Below are 13,577 nucleotides of genomic sequence, written 5' to 3' on the forward strand. Positions count from 1 at the left end.
GGGGGGGGGGGAGAAAAGCCCAATGCTCGAATGCTGAGCGGTGTGAAACGTGGGATCCCCTGCCCTTGTGCTCCCAGGGCAGAGCCACTCCCACGGGGCATCGTGCCATTTCTTTACGGTCCCCCCTCGCCTCTGAAAAAAACAACAATCAAAAAGCAGTGGGGTTCGGTTTTTCCCCACGCGTGGAAGACGCGCTTCGAAGGCGCAGCCAGAGACACAGGGCTGCATTCTGCCCCCGGTCTGGCACCCCAAGCTCCATTGAGTGACCCCACATCCGCAAGAGCAGAATCAGCCCCAGGGCCCAGCACTGCCGGCAGGAGGCTTTTGGCCCAGGCGAGAAGCCAGCCGGGTGGCTCCGTACGGAGCTCTCCCGCCGCGGTTCCAGGTTATTTCGGATCAGAGCCTCCAAACTCCTAGGTCCTTTCTCAAAGCTCTGCTCTGGGCTCTAAAGGGCTCCAAGTCAGCACCAAGGTTTTACTTCTTAAACCTCTGGTGTGCAAATCCAGTCGGGGGGCACGAGCGTCCCCTGCACCCGCCCTTGTCCGGGCACCCCAAGCCTAGCCCGGAGGGACCGGGGATAACACGACGAGTCTGAGTCTCCAGCGGCCGCCCCTTGTGTTCTCAGTCAGGGCCTGGCTGCATCAGGGACTGGGGCAGTGACGCAGCCGGCGCAGACGCTGCGAGTTGTTCCGAGCAAGGCCAGCTCTGGTGACCATTGCAACGCGTCTGCATTACTGCATTTTGCTGCTGCCGCTTTTTGGGTGCATGTGTCCCTGTGACGAAGTGGGACTGTTCTTAACGTTTCCTCTGAATACCGGGTGGGTGCCTCAGTTTCTGACCGACCCTCTGTCGCCTGGCAACTAATGGCCAGGCCCTTCCCCCCTGCAAGGAGATGCTAAAGGTGTGGGAGAACAAAGAGGTCAGGTGACCTCCTAGCCCCCGGGGGGGGGGGGGGGGGGCGGCGACGACAAAAAAGCCCAGAGAAGGGGGGGGGGGGGGGGGTTTCAGTTTGGAGCTGCCTGGGGACGGGGAGTGCGGGCAGACAGGGGTGTCTGGCTCACAGGACCCCAGGATGGACCCGGCCGAGGGATCCGGTTCGCTGTACCTACAAGTTCTGTTTTAGACCATGTTCCTGTCATCTAATAAACCTCTGTGTTACTGGCTGGCTGAGAGTCACGTCTGACTGCGAAGTGGGGATGCGTGCAGGTCCTCTGGCTTCCCCAGGACCCCGCCTGGGCGGACTCGCTGTGGGAAGCGTACGGAGGGGCATATGCTGAATGCTCCCAGGAGAGACCCAGGAGGTGAAGCCGTGTGAGCTTCTTGCCCTGAAGACAGTCTGCTCCGAGGGAGAGGAGGCTCCCCAGAGTCCTGACTGGCTTTGTGGGGAGCAGTTCCAGAGCATCGCCCGGGGACTCCGTGACAGTCCCTAATGCAGACAGGGCACCAGCAGCGATGTATACCCGCTTTGCAGAGGTCTGCACACGGTGCGAGTTCACGGTCTCGCTCTGTGATTTGCACCGAGCTGGGGAGGGCAACTGGCAGAGAGGTGGACCCAGTCTAGCGCTCACTTCTGCATTGAGGCTCTCCTATGCCTAGAGCCAGGAGGGACGGGGCAGCGCCCCTGGGCCTCAAAATAGGAACTTAATTTTATGCCAGGTACAAACGAAGCCCATCCCTTTCACGCCAGCTTTGTTCCCCACCAGGCTGAGCTGCAAACAGGAAAGCGTTTGAGGATCAAAGTGAACCAGGCAGCCTGGGACTAAACTCATCGGCATCAGAGCCAAGCGAAGCCAACTCCAAGACTGCAGCCTCCTGGAACGGATTCCCACTGATCTATAATTACTCTGCAGCAGCTCCTCGATTGCTACATTCCCTCGCTAATTACACACATTCCCCCACAAGCCCAGGGAAGTGGGTGGCAGATCCAGGACATTCATGACAGGACGCCTGGTGGTTTCTATGCCAGATTGAGGGGGAGGGGCTGGGAGGCCAGCAGGCGGCCTTCAGCGCATGATGGGATCCTGCCAAGCTCCAGCTAAGCAGACAAAGGACTTGGATGGGAGCTGGAAAGTGGCACTTAGACGCTGTTGTGCAGCGTTGCTGTGTGCTGTGAAACACGTCCAGAGGCGGCTGCATTTCAGGGCTGGGTAAAGCCAGGCACTTCGTCCCTCGCAGGGACTGACGAGTTTACCACGAAGTGACTCTGAGACATTTCAGCTACTGCTCCCGATCTCATAACTCACAAAGGCCACTGGCTCTGGCGCGCAGGGGCTGAGAACCCGAGTTGTAGCACATTTCAGAGAAAAGTTCTGCCCCTGGTAACAGATGGATTATCATTAGATCAGTAACAATTCTGCTCCTAGGCTGCCCTTTCCTTTTCATCAAATGAACTCAAAGTGCTTTACAAAGGTGAGTACCATTATTCCCGATTACACAGGTGGGGAAACTGAGGCACAGAGAAGGGAAAGGACTCACCCAAGGTCACACATTAAGGTTCAGAACCCAGGAATCCTGACTCCCAGTCCTTGTGTTCTAACCACCAGTCCAGTGGCAGTTTTAGTGCAAAGTGATTTACAAGACAGTTTATGGCAGGTGAAGGACTGTATATGTGAATGATAACCGGGAACTGTTTAAGAACGCCCAGAAAAACACAAAGCAAGAAAGAAGGCTACATTGGTTACAAAACCAGCCTGCCTTAGAGGGGATGTGAAAGAAGCTATAAACAAAATAGACACAACAGGTAACACATGGAAAAAGGAGGAGTTAATAGCAATGAATATAAATTAGAAGCTAAGAATTATAGAAAATTGATAAGGGAAACAAAAGGACACAGGGAGAACTCTGTGGACAGCAGAGTTAAGGAGATAAGGAGTATATTAGGAACAAAAGAAATCCTAACAATGGTACTGGTTCATGACTGGATGGCAATGATAGAACGGTCACTAATCATGCAGAAAAGGCAGACGAGTTCTCCAAATCTTGTTCTTCTCTGTTTGGGGAAAAAGCCAGATGATGTTGTCATATCCGATGATGATGCTGACGACGACGACACTCTTTCCATTCCCACAGTAACTCAGGATTATGTTAAACAGCAGCTACTAAAGCTAAACATTTTCAAAGCAATAGAGCCAAAAAATCTTGCATCCAAGAATTTTAAAAGAGCTGGCCAAAAGCTCTCCGGATCATTAATGTTCATTTTCAATAACTCCTGGAACACTGGGGAAGTCCCAGAAAACTGGAAGAAAGCTTTATTTGAACAGGGTAAATCGGATGACTTGGGTAATTATAAAGCTGTCTGCCTGACATCAATGCCAGGCAAAATAATGGAGCGGCTGATATTGGACTCAGTTAATAAACAATTAAAGGACGGTCATATCATTAACGCCAGTCAACATGGGTTTATGGAAAACAGACCTGATTTTTTAAATGAGGCTACAAGTTTGGCTGATAAATGCAATGGTGTTGCTTTACTAGACTTTGATTTCCGGAAGACATTTGACTTGGCATCACATAACTTTTTTTTTTTATTAGAAATCTAGAACAGAACAGACCCAACCCGGCACACTTTACATGGATTAAACGCTGGCTAACAGATCTATCTCAAAATGCAATTGTCAAAGGGGAGCCATCCCCAAGGGGCCGAGTCTCTAGAGGGTCCTGCTTGGATCGGCTTGTGGCCCTCCACTAGTTAACATTTTTATCAATGAGCTCGAAGAAGCCATAAAATCCTCACTGATCAGATTTGCGGATAGCACAAAGATGGGACGGGTGGTGAATAACGAAGAGGATGGGTCACCGAGACGGAGCCGCCTGGTTTGCTTGGTAACAATGTATATTCCAATATGGCTAAATGTCAAGTCATCCACCCAGGAGCACAGAACACCGGCCGAACGTACGGGACGGGGGACTCTACCTGGGCAAGCAGCGACTCTGAAAATGCCTAGGAAGTCAGGGGGATAATCAGCTGAACATGAGGGGTTGGTCCTGCTTTGAGCAGGGGGTTGGACTCGATGACCTCTCGGGCCTCTTCCAACCTGAATTTTCTCTGATTCTGGGAGCTCCCAGGGCATCCCTGGGGCCAAAAGAGCCAATGTGATCCTGGGACATATCAACAGGGGAATCTGGAGCAGGCGTCAGGCAGGTTCGGTTGCCTCTGTATCGGGCCTTGGTGCGACCGCTCAGAGAACGTGGTGCCCACAATTCAAGAAGGATGTTGATAAATTGGAGCCATGAGAAGGAGGAAAGGGCTAGAAAACATGCTGAGAAACGCGAGGAGCTTGGTCTGTCCCTTGGACCCAAGAGAAGGCTGCGGGGTGACTGGGCGCAGTCTGTGAGGAGCGAGGAGGGGAAGAGAAGTGCGACAGTAAAGGCTGGAGAGTCCAGCAGACAAAGGGACAAGATCCTGGGGCCGGACGTTGAAGCTGGACGGCAATAAGGCGCTAATTGTGAACAGGGAAGGTAATTAACCAGTGGAACAATTTACCGAGGGTGGGGGTGGATTCTCCATCTCTGGCAACTTTTAAATCCAGCCTGGCTGCTTCTCTAGACGATCTGCCCTGGGAATTAATCCAGGGCCGTGCTCTGGCCCGTCCACACAGGCAGCCAGACTAGACGATCACAGCGCTCCCTTCTGGCCTAGCGGTGTATAATCGTTGGGAGGCTCCAAGAATCCTCTAACCAGCAGGCGGCACGGAGCACTCGGTGCCCGTCGGAGCTTGACCTGGTGTGACGGGGGATTGCTAGAGAGGGGCAAACAGCAGGTGGTGCTGACGCACAGGAGTTAGTGCTCCCTTTGTCCGCCTAACCCCTCCGCCTCCGCTATGCCAAATTCTGGTTTCCGCTTACACCACTGTAAACGCGGAGCACCTCCACTGGCGTGAACAGTCACACTGGATTTCCACCAGTCACCCTGAGATCAGAAACTGGCCCCAACTCCCCTGAAGTCAGGGGAGTCCCTCTGGATTTAGCCCCTGAGCGGCGAGCGTGCGGAGAGGAGACCGAACGGCGCAAAGAGCCCAGCCAGGAAGAGAAGACGGACCAGGTAATAACCGGCTGCTGCAGCTGATCTGAGCAGCGAGGCTGCTTTGCTGGTGCATGCGGCGAGCTCCGGGGTCCACACTCAACCCGGTTCATGGCATTTCCAGCAGCAAGCTCTGGGCTCCAGCGGATGGCCATGCACGGCTACGACCCCAGTTCACGCCTCGCTGCACCGCAGGATCTGCAGCTGTGGGACAGACTCTGTCACCTGTGCGGGGAACTTACCCTTCGGGACACACAACTGAGGTGTTTTCCCTCTTCAGAGCAGCCCCGGCTTAGTGATACTTTGCCCTCTCTGCCACAGGGGGGCTGGCCCTTTCCGGGGAGCTGGGCTCAGCACACCACCCCATGACTAATCAGCGGCCTCCCAGCTGGTGACATCAAAGGAGCTCCTGGAGGGGGAGAGACCTGGCCAGGCTACCTGCGACGCTGGTGACAAATGGCCTGGAGAAGCCAGGCAGCAGGGCCTGTTTTACCTGTCTTGGTCAAGGCTGAACTATGTTGGAAGAATTAATGCACCCCTGGGGGAAGGGATGGACACCTGGTGGGAGCGGCACGGTTGCCCTGGCTGGGGAGCTGGCTTGCCAGCCTGCATCACTGGGGAAACTGAGGCAGAGTCTGATACTGGGTTTGGAGGAGATCATCCAACACCCTGCTTGCGCCTTCTCAAATGGGTCTCCCTTAGGCACCCCCAGCCCTGCTGTGCCGTGGGGACCGTCCTTATGGGGAAACCGAGGCACAAACGGGCTCGCCCAAGAAAACAAGCAGCTCTTGACTCTGCCATCCCATTCTGCTCATAATCTGCTCCCTTCCCGGGTTCTCCCCCACACCTCCTGGCTAGGGGAACGCAGCTAACTGAGGGGTATCTCACTGCTTCCTCATGCTCCCCTGTCCCTCCTCCGTCTGGATCCACCTGCTGTCTCGTGCCTTGTTCTCAGATTTCAGCTCTTGGGTGCAGGGGGGGGGGGGGGGGAGGATCCTGTTCTAAATCTGTCCAGCACCTGGCACAAAGGGACAACCTGGGCCTGGCTGCTACCGTAATACACCTAATAAACAATGGACAGTGCCCAGCACAATGGGTACCCCTGGGCACTACCGTAATGCGCTTAATGATACTGACATGCTTCTGCAGGTCCTAGGCTGGGGGCACCCAAGAGCTGCATTATCAAGGTCAAGCCTGCGCTGGCAAGAGCCAGACGCCTGTTCCCATTTCTCCCTTCTAGCCAGGCCCCAGTGTGAGCAGGGGGTGAGTCGATCTCCAGCCAGGAGGACCTTTAACTTCCTCTCCCTCAACACCCACCCTGCTAACCCTGGGTGCTAAGCAGTGCCACGCCGCATTCAACTCCGCAACTGGCCACTCGGACGCAACGTATCTTACACGTATCTGGGGCCCGTTTCACCCAGAGGTCTCAACATTCATGTCCATGTTCATCCTCCTCATAGTACTGATAGGGAAACTGAGGCAGAGAGCATGAGAGAGACAGGGATTTGCCCAAAGTCACAGCCAATCCGTGGCAGAGCTCAGAGTGGAACCCAGGAGTCTGGGCTCCCAGCCCCCTCTACTCCAACCACTAGACTCCACTCCCGTCCCAGAGCTGGAATAGGCCTGACTCCCAGTCCCCTCCCGCTCTAGCCACTTGGCACACAGAAGGGGTGCATCTGTATCACGGCCAGGAATAGGACCAGGAGTCCTAATTCCCATTTTCCCACTCTAGTCCCAGTCCCCTTAAGAACCCAGGAATCCAGGCTCCAAGCCCCTTTCTCCCACCGCAAGCGTTGGGATGAGAAATGTGCAAAAAGAGCCTCTCCCCTCCGCAGCCCGGACGCAGCAAGATCCCCCGGGTTCCGTGAAATATGTTTCCCAAACAAAGTATTTTCCCTGGACGAGGCTTCTCCGTAACCAGACGCTGATGCAACGTTCCTGAAACACCAGCCCTGGGCCAACAGAGCTCCCGTCGGAGCCCACAGAGGTGACACCATTTGTCTCTCCATCCGTGGAAACCTGACATTCCCATCGGGGGACAGGGGCAGGGGGGAGCAGAGCTCCCCGCCTATCCCTGCTGCTCCTGGCTTTGCCGGGAGGCTTGGGCGGTTGTTTCCTCTCAACGTCAGCTTCCGGTTCAGAGAGATGGGAAGAATTAAAGTCTCACTGCCAAAATAAAGTTTCTCCCAGACGGGCCCTTTCCAAGCGTTGATCTTCACAAAGGCCTCTTCCACCTGGCAAGCACAGGGCAGAGCCAGCCATTGTGGGGAGACACATTCCTTTTCCTGCCCCACGTACGGCGTGCAACGTGCCCCAGGGATTGGGGACAGACAGGCTGCAACGTCATCTCGCAGCGATTGTGTCTCTGCTGTGTGGGAAACGCGCCCGCCTGCCAAAGGCCAGGCCGGAGAAAGCTGGAATCTCCAGCCGGACGTCCTGGCTGCTCCAAGCCCCGATTCTAAAACAAGAGATGGGGCAGCAGCTGGACCCAGCGGATCAGATTCGCTTTCAAAGCAAGAGGCAGAAATGTCAGCGACTCTGGGCCCAAACTGCAGGATTTATTGAAGGAACCGTGTCCTCCCATTAACAGACGCTATCTTGGGGTATTTGGGGTTAATTGCAATCATATGTAAATTGGCACCGCTCCTGGATTTACAACACATGGGAGTCTGGCCCTTTGCTTAGATCAAAACATGCCAACCCCCCCCACGGCCTTTGCACCCCAACCCTACCGCAGTTCCCTCTCTCACAGAGTGTCTGACCAGCTCGCAGCTGGTAACGGGGTTCACCCCATTTTACAGATGAGGAGTTGAGGACTGAGATCCAGGGAGCTGAAGCGAAGGAGTCTGGGTCTGAGCGGGAAATTGCACCCTGAGCCCCCATGCGGTGCCCTTCCGCCACATGCTACCGGTCGTGTTCGTGCATGAGACGGAGAGAGCGCGAATGAACGTGACACGGATGGGAACCGACGCAGGGCTCTATTCGCACCAATGGAGCGGAGTTAAAAGTAAAACATTTTTTAAAAAGTTTTAAAACAGGAAAAAAAGTGACAAAAATCAATGAGATTTCTGTTCTGCGAGTTGTAATTATTAAAGCCCCAGGGGAAAGGGGTGGTTTGTAAACCAGGCTTTTTACCAGCACCCACCTTAAACTAAAAAATCCCTCCGTTTCCAGTGACGACTGGCAGGGCCACCAGCCACTGCAGTTTGCCACTGCCCTTTTTCCCTGTCCTATTGCAGCCATGACACCTACAGACCGGCTCCCACCAACACCCGTGGGGTCTGGGGCAGGTGCGGAGGGCACAGCCTGTCCCAGGAACTGCACAACCAGCCCCAGACACACAAAACAGCCCCCCAGCTCAGCCCTGCACAAGACATGTCCCGGAATAGAGGCGATGGCTGGAACTCCCCAGCACAGGCAGTTACACCACGGTGAAGACGACGGGAAGGGGAAGGAGCTATTTTGCACCATGGAACTAGTTCAGTACAGCTACACCAGGTCAGGGTCACTGCTGACTGGGCCAAAGGCCCCCAGGCCCCTAGGGGTCCACCCCCCAGGACGCAGAGTGCCAGGCAAAGCCCCGAAGCGTGTGAGCAGCACCCCAGCGGTTCCCTGCCCGGATACTCACATTCAGGGCTGAGCACCAAACCCAACGCCCCACGCAAGGTGGGACATTTGCTGCCTCATCTCAGTTCCAAGGCAGCTTCCCAGGAGGTGCTGGGGAGAGCTGGGATCTGAGCGGTGACTCAGAGGCGTGTGACGAGCCCAGCCCCTCCGGGCCAGCTGTCTCCCCCTTGGGGGCGCGCTGCTGGCACATGGAGGCGCTGGGACCTCGAGCGGGCAAAGAGCCGGAGGAGACGTCCATCGGGAACAAGGAACGGCAGCTTCCCCAGTCCCCCAGCCTGCGCCCCACACCCAGAGACAACCCGTGAGAGCCCCCAGCCTGCGCCCCACACCCAGAGACAACCCGTGAGAGCCCCCAGCCTGCGCCCCACACCCAGAGACAACCCGTGAGAGCCCCCAGGACACGCCCCACACCCAGAGACAACCCGTGAGAGCCCCCAGGACGCGCCCTCTCAGGGAGGTTTCCCAAGTTTTGGGATCCACACGCCTGCACACTATGGGCGCTTGCTCAGCTCCTGCTGAGAACAATGGAGACACCCCCCACCCCCACCCTGCAAACAACAGGAATCTCTCGCCCCCTGGAAACCAGTCCGGGGTCAAACCCTGCCGGGGGGGAGGGGGGGCAAGCCTGGGACTCCGCAGAGCCAGTCCAACTCCCTGCTCTGCCACTGGCTCTCCGGGTGACCTTGGGTCCATCACTTCGCCTCTCCTGGCCTCAGTCTCCCCACTACAAACCAAAACAGCCCCCCCTGCCCTGCCTCCAGGGGCTGGGAGGAGATGCCCATCAAGGGTTGTAAGGTCCCAGATATTGCAGCCATGAGGGCAGAAAAGGGCCCCAGATAGACTGAAGTCATTGGACGACGAGAGTTTCCACCCACAGAGAACTGACCCCAAAGGCCATTACACCCAGATGGCACGGGGCACCAGGAGACAGACATGGCATCACTTCCCCACAATGGGGCTGGCCCTGTCCAGAGGGTGGACGGGCAGGCCTGTCCCGAGGCAGCCAGACCCCCGGGGGATGCCCGCAGGGGGGACACCTGCCCAAGCTGCACCTAGCTTGTGGCTTGCCATGGACAGATGGGAAAGCCAAGGCCTGTCTGGGCCCAGTTGTCCGGAGGAAACCCTTCCCAACTACAGCCCTCTCCACGTCTTTGTTACTCGCCCGGCCAATTGGGATGGTCTCGGGGCACTGCCCTGTCCCGGCAGCACTGAGCTGTGACCGGGTGGTTCCCACTCAACACTGCCCAGCAAACCATGCGCTTGCCTGGGAACTGCCAGCTGCCCACAGCCAGGTGGGCACCAGCGGCGTCAGAAGAGCCAGTCCCTTGGGAGGCCCCCGGGCCAGGGGGAGCTGGACCCCGGGAGCTATCCAGGGCCCCTTGCCGCAGGGAACTGTCACACCCAGCCGCTGTCCCAGCTTCCCGTGGTTCACAGCGGGCGCCCAGCCAGCGGAGTTTCTGACAGGGTAGTTTCCCTTGTCGAAAAACCCCAGCCCAAAACTCCGTGCAGCAAACCGGGGGCAGGAGCAGTGCGCAGGGAGCTCCTCGAGCACCAGGCTCTGCCCCAGGAGCGTGTGGACTGCGAGGGGCGGGGAGAGGGGATCTTCCAGAGGGAAAAGCCCCTGGCTACCCAGAACAGAAACCAGAAATGCAAACAGCAGCTCCAGCTCCCACTCGGCCTCAGCTTGTGAAGTGGGGGTGACTCTGCCCTTACGCCAGCGTCTCTGAGAGCAGGACCTGGCCCTTCATTCCACGGGAGCAGACGGACTCCCAGGGGCACAGGGCCAGGCGCTCGGGGCCTGCACCGCACACCCAGACGGGGACACACACCTCGCCCTGGGTTTACCACGTTCCGGACAGAGCCCAAGTTCGGAGAGAGGCGTTTCCTCCTGGCCATCAGCCTGCGACAGCCACTGCCCGCTTCTGCACCCCCATGGGCTTCACCCACTGCCTGCACCCACCTTCCCTGCCCCTGGCAGAGGGCAAAGCACCCAGGAGAGAGCCAGGGGCCCCATTCTCCCCCAGCAGCCACAGGCCTGGGCCAAGGTGTTTGGAACAGAGACGCCCCCCTCCTTCCGCACACCCCAGAGCCAAAGCCAGTCCCCCCCGGGGGCTGCTGGAGCCAGAGATGCCCTGGGAGGGCCAACCCCAGGGGGTGCCTGCACTGAACTCCCCTGAGGCGAACCCCAAGGGCAGGGGACCCAGCACCGGGAGAATGACCCCAGCACGTTTCACGCCCCAGGGTCCCCAATACCTCCTCCAGCATGATTAAAAGACAAGTTAGGGGAGTAACGTGGGGGCACCGACATTTGGGGGGGATCCTGGACATCCCTCCCCCAACAACGCACCGAGTCCCCCCACGGCAGGGCCTGACCCCTAAACAACGCACCGAGCCGCCCACCGCAGGGCCCTGCCCCCCAACAACACACCGAGCCCCCCCCACCAACACACTGATCCCCCCCACCGCAGGGCTCGTCGCCAATGCCCCACCCTGTGCTGTTTTCCCACCTTACTAATTGCAAACCCTGCGCAGCTTGGCCTGCTGCCCCCAGCCCCCCACCCTGACGCCAGAAGCGCCCCCGCCCGACCCAAGGAGCCGGGGGATGCCCCCCCAGAACTGCAAAGCTGAGATCAGTTTCCCCAAATGCTCCACACACACACCACAAATAACCGGGGGGGGGTTTCTGTGCCCCCCCCAAAGATGTTACTTGGTGACCTCCCCTGTCTAAAGGGCGGGGGGGGGAGAGGAGCTCCCCCTCCCCCTGCGCAGCCAGCCTGGGGGCTGCCCCCTTTCCTGCCTCTCCCACAAAACCGCTGCAAACAAAACCCAGCAGAGGCGCGACCCCTGAGCGGAGGGTCCCGGGACACGTGGGGGAACCCGGCGGGGTGCAGGAGAAATGAGGGGGGGTGGCTCTGTCCGGCGGGGGGCTAGATAGGGACGCAGGGACCGGAAGGGGGGATGGGGCTGTCTAGGGGGGTGGGAGCTAGAGACGGGGGGGGGGGAACCCGGGGGGGCAGGACGCTGGGATCCGGCTGAGGGAGGGAGGGAGAAGGGAGGGAAGAGTTAGGGACATTTGGGAGGAGAACGGGGGAGGGCTCCGAGGACGGAGGGTCCAGGATCGGGGGAGGGGCTTGGGGGCAGTCGGTCTGGGGGGAGGGGATCTGGGGTAGGTTTGGGGGATCCGGGGACAGAAATGGGGGTCCGGGGGGCGGGTCCAGGACCCCGCTCTTACCAGCACCAGGGCGAACCTCTCCTCCAGCTCGCAGGGATCCGGCATCGGCATCTTCCCCGGGGGCAGCAGCCCGGACCCCCCCAGGGGGGCTCCGCCCGGGCTCCGGGGCAGCGGCTCCCCGTCCGCGCTCTCCACGTTCCCCATCCCCGGCCCGGGCGGCGGGGGAGCCTCAGCCCTTCGCGTCCGGCTGCCGCGGCTGCCTCCCCGGCACCGCCCCCCCAGCACCGCCCCGCGCCCCAGCAACCACTCAGCGCCCGGCACCGCCCCGGGCAGATGTGCCCCGCATCGCCCAGATGTGCTGCCCCTACCTCTGGCCAGATGTGCTAGCCCCTATTGCCCCACCTCCTCCTCCCAGCTGTCCCCCCAGCACCCAGATGTGCCCCTATAGAGCCCCCTATTGCCCAGATGTGCCCCCAACCCAGATGTGCTGCCCCCCTAACCCGCAACACAAATGTCTCCACAGCTCAGCCCTGCCCCTTCCCAGATGTGTCGCCTCCTATAACCACCTACCCAGACGTGCTGCCCTCACCGCCCCCCGGCCCCTCGCTGTGCTGGCACTCTGGCCCCATGGCCCCTTAATCTCACGCTGTGCCCAGAGGGGCTACCCCCTCCCCCAGCCAGGGATCTCAAAGCGCGCTACAAGCAAACATCAGCCTGGGAAACGGGGCTTGTCCCAAGGCACACAGCATCTCCGGGGGAGAGCCAGGAGTCCTGACTCCCAGTCCGCGTCCTCCCCCCAACTACTGCTAGACCGCCCTCCCCTCCGAGCTGGGACGCGAACCCAGGCGTCCGGCCCCTTTCACCCAGCCGCTGCCAGACCCGGGAGGTCCCCCGCGCTCCCCGGGGCTGCTCGGAAGGGAGAGGCCGCCCCCTGCTGGAGCATGCAGGGACAGACACTCCCACCCGGGCACAGAGTTCTCCGGACAGAGCAGGCGCCAGGCGGGCCCCATAACCTGGGGGGGGGGCTGCAGAGCACCGTGGGGAGGGGCAGGGGCCAGGGCCGGATTCACCTTTTGTAGGCCCGGCAGCAAACATATTTGTGGACCCCATGGAGGCAATGGCACATGGCACGGGGGGGGGTCGGTCCCCGGAGCGAGGGGCCAGCCAGAGGCAAGGGGGCAGGGCAGGGGCGGCCCCACGCCGCCCAGCGCGAGGGCACTGTTTACAAACCGGCAGTTGCCAGACGCACAGTGGCCTGCCCGGCCCTATGCTGCCAGCGTGTCCCTTTCCCTCAGGGGTGGGCCAGTGCTGCGCCACACAGCCCCGCCCCGGCCCAACAGCCCCTAACTCCCTATGGCCAAAGGCCCCCCAGATCCACTATGCCCAGCCCCCCAGACCCACCCACAAATGCACAGCACCCCCCTGCCCACAGCCCCACCACAACTACCCAGCACCCCCACAGAACCCCCCTCCCTAGTGCCCCAACACACACAGATCTTCCCGGTCCCTTCACAGACCAGATTCCCCACAGACCCACTCCCCCAAGCCCTGCCTCCCAGCCCCACTCACCAGCCCGGCAGCGCAGCCAGGGCCAGGGCTGGGAATCACCCCGGCCCCTTGGGAGTGGCACGATCAGCCAGGCCCTGCCCGGGGTCCTCAAGACGCACTTGCCTGGAGGGGCCCAGCCAAGCCCTCTGCACTGTTCCCCCCGCCCCTCCCCCACACACCTGGCTGAGACTGGCCAGGCTTCTGCACCAG

At 59.4% G+C, this 13,577-nt stretch overlaps 1 protein-coding gene across 3 annotated transcripts in view; it reads right to left on the reverse strand.

The window, feature by feature from the left end:
• Nucleotides 1-12,023, reverse strand: part of FMNL3 (formin like 3) — a 43,243-nt gene extending 31,220 nt beyond the window's left edge. For all 3 annotated transcript variants that reach the window (XM_034792447.1, XM_034792445.1, XM_034792446.1), the window contains exon 1: nucleotides 11,880-12,023. In XM_034792447.1, coding sequence (XP_034648338.1) covers nucleotides 11,880-12,023 — 144 coding nt within the window. The remainder of the gene's footprint in view (nucleotides 1-11,879) is intronic.
• Nucleotides 12,024-13,577: the final 1,554 nt, after the last annotated feature.

The sequence above is a fragment of the Trachemys scripta genome, chromosome 16 (assembly GCF_013100865.1).
Source record: "Trachemys scripta elegans isolate TJP31775 chromosome 16, CAS_Tse_1.0, whole genome shotgun sequence".
In the NCBI taxonomy this organism is placed as follows: Eukaryota; Metazoa; Chordata; order Testudines; family Emydidae; genus Trachemys; species Trachemys scripta.